The following is a 10,248-nucleotide window of genomic DNA, read 5'->3' as shown; positions in this document are numbered from 1 at the left end:
CTATCTTCTCCCATTAAATGTATACATATAATGTACATACATTTTATACAGGCCAAAAGTTTGGAACCACCTTCTCATTCAATGTGTTTTCTTTATTTTCATGACTATTTATCACTAAAGGCATCAAAACTATGAATGAACACATATGGAATTATGTACTTAACAAAAAAGTGTAAAATAAATGAAAACATGTCATATATTTTAGTTTCTTCCAAAGTTTCTTTAAAAGTGCTCATCACTGTCTGGGTCTATATAACTTCCATCCATGTTTTTCCTTTGGTGGAGCAGCTGCTTTTGTTTGAATACTTCTCTCAATGCAGTGAGAATGAGGTCACCACTTTCTGCGCTTGTTGAGGAGCCCACCTGACAAACCAAAGTTAAGATCATTTAGACACACATTTAATTCAAATTTACGCAACTGTAACAGCATGTGTCCTGGCCCGCTTACATATGTGAAACTTGCACTCTTTTTGACCCTCTCTGAGAGAACTGGAGCAGGAGCTGATGGAGGAGGAGGAATCCAAGGTGGGATCTGACTCTGGCATAGTGTGTCTGTGCACTGTTGTGTACGCTGGGAGGTGATGCGGCCTTTGATGGAGGGAACCGGTGGCAAAGGCCCTTTTTTCAAAGCAAGGGAGATGGACACCCCTGTAGCTCTTGGCAATGTCTGAGATACTGGGCCTGTCAAATATGCAAAAGCACTGTCTTAAAAGATACTGCACTACTTTTAAATGTGTGCTTTTGAAGCACAAAATACACTTAAAAACAACATAAAAGGAGCATACACTGCATAACAGTTTTCAAGATAAGGTACCTATTTTTTTCAGCTCTCCCTGCACAGCCTTAAGTCCTCCAAATTGGTTGATGATGCAATCGACAGCTTCACCAATTTCTTTGTCTTTTAGGTCTTCCATACTGAGTCTTGACTGCATCAACAGCCTTCTCATAGTGGAGTCTGGATCCTTAAATTAAATTAAAGCAGATCAAGTACAACAGAGAATAGACAGATTTAAGATGTAGTTCGTCTATTTGGCTCATAAAGGCTATTAGCATTTTAGTGTGTAATTTGACTTACTAAACTGCTGGTTGTTGTGGCTGGTGCGTCCATGACAAAATGTTGCTTCTTGTCAAAAGGGTCAAGAGGCTTATATCTACAGAAAGGAAAAGTAAACCATCTTTTTAATTCCCATCTCTCTGCTCCTATTTAAGTCTATAGAGTCGTAACATTTTTGTCACCCTGAATCAGATGGATCACTTGTTGACTGGTTTCTCTTTTCAGCACATGTTATTTCACTCATCCAGGTAATTTTTTCTGCAAAAGACAAAACATTTGGATAAACAAGAGACCAATGAGAACAGACAGAGGTGTTTTACTTTTGAAATGATAAATATGAGTCATCTATTTGTTGTTATTCTAACCTTGGTTTCTTTGGACAGCTTCCACGGCCAGATGAAATTCTTCTGCCTCGGTCTCATTTGCAAAGTTGAGGCCTATCTGGTGGCCCTGTGCAAACACATCAAGTCCACCTTCAACAAACTCAAAACTAATACCCTGATGAGCATGTTGCTTAAACTGATACTTTAAAACAGGGTTGCTTACATCTGCAGGAAACGTGTGGAAGAATGTGCGAGTTGCAGTGTACTTGAATGGAATGTACAGCTCCTGCTCCCACAGTAACATGGCACGCTAGGTTCAAGGAAAGATAAGAAAAGAAGAAAGGAAAAAGGATATAAAAAACTATTAAAGTAGAGTGAAAGTATGGGCACACTCACCAAGATATGTTTTGCAAAAGAAAAAAATTGCAAATCAAAGGAAACGCCACAAGCTGTCCAATACATGCAACTGCACTCATACTCGTACAAACCTTGACACAGTACAGACGCAGGACGTGGGTGTGAGGGGACTCATCCTCAATGAGACACACCGCACCACAACCCAAACGACTCCAGCCTGGACTCTCACCCTCAGTCTCTTTGGCCACTAGTACCTGTGCTACTGTAGTTTTGATCAGCTGAAATACACGGGTAGTCATACAGATAATGGAAATAGGAATACAATACTAAAAACACAGACTACCCAGTACTGTGATTGACAATATAATTGAATGTATACATCCTCCTCTTACCAAAATAGATTAAAGGATTCTACTGTGCTAAACTATTTAAAAGACTCTTTGCTGGTGCAGAAGAAGACTTTTATGTCCCAAAAACCTGTTTGGATATATGATTAAGTCAATGCATCTCCCTATAATCAGAACCAAACTGCATGCTTAATGTATGTGGGTTTTTTATTTTTTTACACAAACTCAAATCTTTTTGTAAGTCAGAGTAACCTTTTAAATATTCGGGTCAAGTTTTAGAGTGTTACAGAAAGGTAGCTCTGCAGAGAGGCTGCTCCTCAAAGAGACTATGACCTAATTTTAAAGGTTCATGATGATGGGAAATAATCCATTTAACTTTCCATGAAATTACAGCCCTAATAATCTAGGTTCACTCATTCAGGTCCAACATCCCCGTGGGTGTGAAGGCAAATCATCATTATCCATAGCACACAAAACATGCCCAGTTTCAGGATTTGGGTCTAATCTTTTCTTCATCAATGATAAACGTTGAATGTTCATTGTTATGCTGACAGCACAGTGTTATATCTGTCTATAAAAAACAGCTTTCATTTAGGACCATTTTCAAGTATTTTTGTTTTTAATTATAACATTTTTATCTTTTCACAAATGAGTGCAACTCCCTAAAGTCCATGAAAGTCAACAAAAAGGTTTCTAAGATTCTTGATGAAATAAGGAATTAATAGGCCTTAAGGCAGAATCTACATGGCTTTTTACAATCCAACATGAGTATACAGTATCATGGACTTTGGATTTTATGGACTTGTTTTTAGGGACATTGTGGCGTCATATTAATTGTGTTTGACCTCTCTTTTATATTCAATTTTTGTTTTTCTTTATCTTATTTACCTTTTTGATCAGTGTTTAATTATTTTTTTAATTAGGTTTTACATCATGCAGAAGCTGCTCTAATAACATGGTGCGGTAGTGCCAGGCCATCCAAACAGCAGATACTAACTGTAAACAAAATATCCCTCACAGAAAGCCCATTCATTTGCCAGGCTTCCTCGGATGAATGTTACTGATAACACAAAAACAACCTCAGGAAATACAAGAATATCTATGTTTAACTTAATAAATGAAGTATTACTTTTCAAATATTTTACCTTGGTATCACAGATTCCCTCATTTTCAGCAATATTCACACGTTCCATTAATTCTAAAATCTTCATTTATGCCAATAACAAGTGTATACCATTGTTTAGACATACAGAAAAACTCAGGTAAATTATCGCTTGCATCTCACGGATTTCATTTTGACAGTAATAAACTGAACTCACCTTACATTGAGATCCGAGAAGAGTGAAGAGCACACCTTTCTCACGGATGGTCAGGAGATCGCTCATTATATGACATCCAGATATCAAACTTGACGCCATCACAAGACCCTTGTTTTCACCTTCTGCTTACCACTTGTGTCATTAGCTCATCCTTTCAGTAATTTCTGAACCCAATACATTCAGTCCTGGCTGTAACTGGTTTGAATGGCAATATTTCCATCATAGCTGGTTATGATGCAAATTAATTTGACTCTGTGTATACTGTGTGTGCACTGTGGCTTTCCCTCCCTAACTGAAAAACTGCATTGTCAATGTCAAGAAGGCATTTGTTGGTATATATTCAAAATATATGAGGTCAATAGCACAATAAGTCACCTAGCGTGCATGTTGTACAGCGTACATTGTGTTTGTGATGTTACTATGTTTATCAAGTAGTCAATCCCTCAATTAGTGAATACATTAGTTGTGAAGTTTTTAATCACAAATACATGATATCTATCACTTTTCCGTCCTAGCACCTACCTCTTCAGAAACAGACATAATCTACAACCAATGGTGCAAAAATAAATACAAATAATGACAACATTTATTCATGTACTGTAGGGGAGACCAGGAGCAGTTGTAACATGAGACAGTTGTAAAAGCCGGAATTCCTTTAATCAGAAACAAGTTAGAGTGATTACACTTACCTCATGAAATATGATCCCCCACCCGTCTAGTTTATAGTGAGTGTATTGCACTTTACTTTGATACGATTCTCTGAAAAAAAAATTCCCAGCCCTTGTCACATGACACAATGTTTCCATGATGATTGTCCACATTTATGGCTTAAGAGCCCAAAATGGGTATTGTATGGATACACAAGTTGTTGCCAATAAAAACAAGTACAATTTTTAATGAATGTGATTGTTATATTTTTTTTTTTAGCAAAATTACATTGTGTTCTTCTATCCCATTTCATATTTCCTATTTTTCTAAGGAGATTTTCTATGCTGTATTCTATCCCCTGCCATTTGTCACACTGCTGCTAAATCTCTACACTCAAATTACTCTCGGATTTCAATCAGACAGCAATAATAACCGTCCCTAAAGAGGTGTCAAACCATCTGTGTCAAATAAGGATTCCTGTACAAAAGTGATGATACAACACCGCTGTAAAACATGAAAAACATTATTTTATTTAAAATGTTAGAGTGGTAACAATGAAAATAAATGACATTAATTAGACTATGGAGTAGAGGGATGCAAAGAAGGAGAAAAAGTAAAATACAAAATTGATATGTGGATGGGAAACTTCTCACTCTGGCATACTACTTTTGTCCAATAATCATATCCCCATGCTCTTCAGAAAATGTAACTTCTCTGTTGCTAATACACACAATTCCTCCATCTCCTCCACTACCGTCTCCTTCTCCGCCAGCTCCTCCAGGCAAGGGCCTCTTCCGTCTCTTATTGAGCAAAGGGTTGTTGGACGTGTCCAGGTCTTTGATCTTCACCTGGTCGTAGTCCACACGCATGGTGGCCAGGGCACTGGTCATTTCCTCCTGTTAGAAGATGGAAACAATTTGGACTGTAAAACTAGTGCGTTAATGCCACCTTGTGGTCATATTCTAAAAAGTAAATCAAATGTGGACAGATTGGGTCCTACCTTCACATCGTCCCACAGCTCCTTGTCTTCTGTCAAAACACGAGAGGTGTGGAGGGGGGTCGGAGGGACCACCATTGACTGCTGCAGTGTAAAAAAATACAAAGATCTAATGAATGAAAGGAGGCACAGCATACAGGTTTATAGGCAAAGTGACAAAGTGATAACTTACACTAATCCAGGGATGGTTCACAAACTGTCCAATAGTCATCCTCTCATTGGGGTCTGTCTTCAGTAACTGAATGATGAGCTGTTTGGCTACAAAAGAGTGTCAAACAAGCATTTCACCCAATAATTATTTGATGCGCTATGGACCTATAATGTTGTCTCTTTTGTGTTAACAGGAGGTTTTGTGCAGGTTGTTCAAAAATAAATTAATAAATTAATTATTTTGCTACTTAGGGGCTAAGGATTTGAGCTGTTAACACAACACTGACATAATATTCTCTTTTACAGTAAGTTCTTATGGTAAACCTTTTCAGCAGCTGCTTATTTACACTGCAGTTACCAGCAGAGCACCATCATTTATTTGGAGTTGTGTTTTCTGGCCACTTGATGAATATAAGTCTATTATTCACTCTTTCTTTGCTCTGTTTTTACTTTTACTTTTTCTTTTTTCAGGGCTTTTTTTTTTTTAAACAGCTGCTTGTGGCTAGGTGAACGAGAGTGATCAGACTGAAACAAAACAGTAAAGTCGGTTTTGTAAAATTTAAACAATGAGTTAAAAGATGCTAAAGCTCTCCATAGAGCTGAGGGGAAGTGCAGTCAGGTGATGATTTTCTGTGGGTTTGTCACTACGAGCAACTTTTGGAGTCATTTGCTCCATTTTTAATACAAACATATTGACTTTAGCAGCTTTAAATTGGAATACATTTTTTTATTGTGAATATATTTACTGTATGCCATAAGGTATGGTTTTTATACAGAGTAATAGGTTAAAGTTTTAAAATATTGTCTTTGATATTTATGAATTGTATGTTGAAAGCCTTACCTTCCTCAGAAACGTCAGCCCACTCTGGGTTGGGGAACTCATATTGGCCCAGCCTGATCCTCTGCTTCATACCTGGAGAGATGGCCTGACCTGTGTTTGAGTAGAACGGGGGAAACCCACACAGACTAGAAACAGAAAAAGAAGATACTATTTTACTTTGCTGTCTTCTTTAACCAAAATGCAGAGTTGAACAATAATATACAACATAAAATAGTTAAAAATGTCTTATTAACTTGAATCAATTGCAGACGCACATGATACTCACAGAATGTACATGATTACGCCCAGGGACCACATGTCGCATGATTTGTCATATTTCTCTGGCCCAAGCACTTCTGGGGCTGAACACACAAATAGATACAGAAAAATAACAATGCAGTGATGTGGAGAATGAAAGACACGTTCACACAAAAGCCGATTAATAAGCAGACACACGTGGACAACATGAGAGTGAATGACAGCGACGGTGTCTAAAAACAATAACATTCATAATTCTGGCACAAATGTAGTGTACAGCCAACACTCACCAACATAATATGGAGTGTAACAGGGAGTTTGGAGGGAGTTGTGCACTGTCGTCTCCTTAGCGAAGCCAAAGTCAGTCAGTGTTAGTGTGGCGTTACTCTCCTTGGTGGTATAGAGCAGGTTTTCAGGCTGCGTGAGAAAAAAAGAAAAGAATTAGAGATTCAAAACAATCTATTCATCTAGATATTCTTTACAACAGAAGCAGCACCTTTACATCCCTATGAGCGATGTCCATGTGGTGGAGGTACTCTATGGCCATGCCGATGTCATGCATGATCTCTGACGCCTCTGATGGACAAACATGACATAGATGTAAAACGTACGGGACACAGTGTAGAGACCTATGAATTTATACTGCTTAATGTGACCTGTAACCAACCTCTCTCTGTGAAGGCCTGGTCCCCTCTGGCCTGGATGCGACTGAACAGTTCCCCTCCCTCCATACTGAGACAAGATTAACAAAGAGATCAGAAGTGGGGCAGCGAAGGCAATTCTGGCAAACACAGTTCTCCACTGCGATCGTGGTTCGACAACAAAGCAAGTCATTGTGAGTCACAATTTACTGTTCAGATGATCCCAGTCCGCTGGGCCACTGCAGACCCAGATGACTCAAGCTGTAAGGATGTACTAAAGTGAAAATAACTAACTATTGTATTCATTTTACACAATAATGTTTATACAAATGCAATATGTAAATGATATGAATAGAAAAGAATGCCTTTATTATCAGTGTATCATTCAAAACGTACAACTGAATTCCGAGTGGTACTCATGTAAAACGATGCTAGGTAAACAAATAAATTCTCTCTACACATTCCACACCATAATAAATAAATAATAAATCAAATGAAGTAAATGTCTTTTTTTCAGCATCTACTGTGGGACTTTAAGGATGATGTAATTTCAACAAACCCAGAAAAAGAGTTCCATAAAGTTGGACCCCAATATATAAGCTAAAAGCACAAGCTGCAATGTGGTAGATCCTCATGGAGCAAAGGACAATCAGTATTTCTAAATAGTTTTATCTAGGATGCAAACAGAAACAGAAAAAATATGAGAGTGCAGATGTGCATTTTCTTTCAATTTAGTGTTTTTTCCCCCCAAAATCAAACATATAAATTCCAATACCAACTGGTTACTCAAGATGTATTTGATTTGCATTCTGTGTGAGCTGAAATCATGCTCAGCTGGATCCAGATACTATCCAGATTTTTCTAGTGAACATGATTTTCTGAACAGGGCTAGAAGTTGTTACATTATTCAGATATGATTCGCTTCAGGATGTATGACTTCACACATGATAGATGAGATCTATTTAAGCATTCCCATAAAGGCCTTAAATAAGAGGACAACAAATAAATGCTCACCACTCCATTATGATGAGGAGACATTTTTTCCCCTGGTGCATGTTCTCATACAGGCTGAGTATTCGGACAATGTGGGGACCTCCGGAAACTCTCCAGTGCAGCTCAACCTCCCGTCTGGCTTTAGGAGTATCGTACAGGATCTGCTCCAAATGACAAAAACATGCATCGATGAAATGCTTCTGTTTCATATTTGTCTTAAGGTACCCAGTCTCCCGGGATAAGCTTAATTGACTTTCAAAAGAATTAGATTGACATCCTTGTCAAAAAAAATCAATAAACCCACATATAGAATAACACACGCCCTATTGTGCAGACACAATGTTTACAGCACTATTTTTGCCCCCTGTTGAATCCATAAATCTACATTTTCCGTAAGGAATGTTCAAAGTGAATACTTTAGGACTGCTTTTAGTAACATACTCTCTTTAAAGACACAATGCTGCAGGTCTGGTATCACAGCCAGGGAGGAGGATTTCCTATTTTCCCAAACATACAGACCGCATTCCAAGTCCTTGCGGACATTACAATGCCTTTTGAGTGCTGGAGTAGGAAAGGGCTCATACATGAGTGTTTATAAAAGTGTGACTTTCCTCCATAGCTTCCATGCACAAATACCATCTTTTCCCAAACACAGACAACCAGATTACTTCCAAACATAGAGCTACATAGTTCTTCAAATTTCATTGTACCTTTTCAAGTGGCTTACCACCAAAGATATTCCAAAGAAAACATGCGGAGGCAGAAAAATTGCTTCAAAGCATCACAGTCTGTCTTCTTCCATCCATGGTTAAATTCACATTTCATCATATAACTAATAATACAAATTCGAAATCAGTACTAGAAATCAAAATTCTGGACACATTTCTAGAACAAGCACCATTGTGGTGGAGATCAGAGAGAATAAATGAATAATTGATGGCTGCTATCTTTCTTCACTGTGACAGTGACAGTCTTCACTGTTTAAATCACACAGGGTAACGAAGCAGACCAACACACACCTTCAGGGCACATTTCTTTCCCGTTTTCTTGCAATAACATTCCAGCACTTTTCCATTGATTCCCAGGCCAAGAACCTGAGATGTGATTTTATAGTCATCTGTCACAGTGTGTCTCCTGAACTCCAGTTTGGAGTAAGCAGGTGGCTGGGGGTCAGTGGGGCCGCTGCTCCCCAGACTGTTGGAGTCAGCGTGGTGCGCTGGCCCGCGCTGAACAGTCATTTGATTTACCGTTTGCTCCTTCTGGTTATGATGCATTTTTTTTCTGTAAAAGCCAACAGTGATGCAAAGCAGATGTCACCAGTGTCGGCCACAGAAAATATCCGGTGTCATCCTAGTTCATCCGCGTACGTGCAGAGGACTTTCGTGCTGCTCAAAAGAACATCTCGTCACACTTGTAACACTACGAACAAAATGAGCTATGCATTCTATAAAAAAAAAAATCCTTGGACTACGAAAAAGGGCGGAGGTCTGAAAGCGCACTTTTATACTGTCAATGAGAACTCCAAAGGATCCGTAATGATCTGAATGTATGTACAGTAGAAATAGTAGGCTAAAGCACACTAAATGACTGAGTGAAAAGTAAATGCTACACAAATCTGGTACCCCTGCCTGGTCCTCATCACGGTGATCTGGCTCTTCCTGCGGAATACACCAAGCTCTCCAATTCCCTTACGTCAGCGCGGAGCGGCTCAAATTCATTTCCTTAAAGGAACATGGTTATTAATTCTAGGGTATTTGAGGCCCCTCCTCATGAGGACCCCTGTATATTAAGTTCCCTATCCCCCCCTCTCATATTAATTCTGCAACACAGACAGGAGGTAAATTTCGCCCTATACTGTATGTAGAATGTCAATAAAGTTAGAAACATAGATGGCATTAAGAGGATTGGGGTGTGAGAGGCCTTCAAAGGACATCATGGCGCTAAAAGGGTGCCAAAACCTGTTTCTTTTTGTGCTGTCAGCTGATCATTGACATTATTTGAAAATTATTTTTTTACATTACTGACTATGAGGGACCAAGCAGTTAAGCATGAGGAGTCAGAAGAGAAACTCAAAAGTAGGAGTTTTTATTTCCCAAAAATAGTTAGAACAAAATAATGGGCCCTTAAAAGAGGTCAAATAAACAAACAGTAACTAACACTCTGCATGAAAGAGATTCCAAAAAAAAAAAAAAAATACAACTAGGCCTACTAAAAAAGAAACAAAGGGGAGTTATATATTGGCTGATCAGACCAATTTACACACAGGGGGAGACAAACAATAACTACAAACTAACTCCAGAAAGAAATAATGACAAACCTATCTAAAAATGTATTCTCAAAT

At 38.5% G+C, this 10,248-nt stretch overlaps 2 protein-coding genes across 2 annotated transcripts; both read right to left on the bottom strand.

Annotated features, from left to right (window-relative positions):
- Positions 1-202: 202 nt before the first annotated feature.
- si:dkey-197j19.6 (neural Wiskott-Aldrich syndrome protein) lies at positions 203-3,741 on the bottom strand. Its single transcript, XM_034870550.1, has 9 exons — positions 3,401-3,741; positions 1,866-2,012; positions 1,601-1,687; positions 1,420-1,504; positions 1,237-1,312; positions 1,076-1,151; positions 815-962; positions 449-681; positions 203-363 (listed from the first exon to the last, which is right to left on the bottom strand). The coding sequence occupies exons 1-9, from the start codon at positions 3,497-3,499 to the stop codon at positions 223-225; spliced, it is 1,092 nt and encodes a 363-aa protein (XP_034726441.1). The 5' UTR covers positions 3,500-3,741; the 3' UTR covers positions 203-222.
- Positions 3,742-4,297: 556 nt separating this feature from the next.
- LOC117944034 (MAP kinase-activated protein kinase 2-like) lies at positions 4,298-9,593 on the bottom strand. Its single transcript, XM_034870548.1, has 10 exons — positions 8,927-9,593; positions 7,929-8,068; positions 6,941-7,005; positions 6,770-6,849; positions 6,564-6,690; positions 6,302-6,377; positions 6,037-6,161; positions 5,218-5,303; positions 5,049-5,129; positions 4,298-4,944 (listed from the first exon to the last, which is right to left on the bottom strand). The coding sequence occupies exons 1-10, from the start codon at positions 9,179-9,181 to the stop codon at positions 4,711-4,713; spliced, it is 1,269 nt and encodes a 422-aa protein (XP_034726439.1). The 5' UTR covers positions 9,182-9,593; the 3' UTR covers positions 4,298-4,710.
- Between the last annotated feature and the right edge of the window lie 655 nt (positions 9,594-10,248).

The sequence above is a fragment of the Etheostoma cragini genome, chromosome 4 (genome assembly GCF_013103735.1).
Source record: "Etheostoma cragini isolate CJK2018 chromosome 4, CSU_Ecrag_1.0, whole genome shotgun sequence".
NCBI classification, from domain to species: Eukaryota; Metazoa; Chordata; class Actinopteri; order Perciformes; family Percidae; genus Etheostoma; species Etheostoma cragini.
This window is presented reverse-complemented; position numbering and strand designations above follow the sequence as displayed.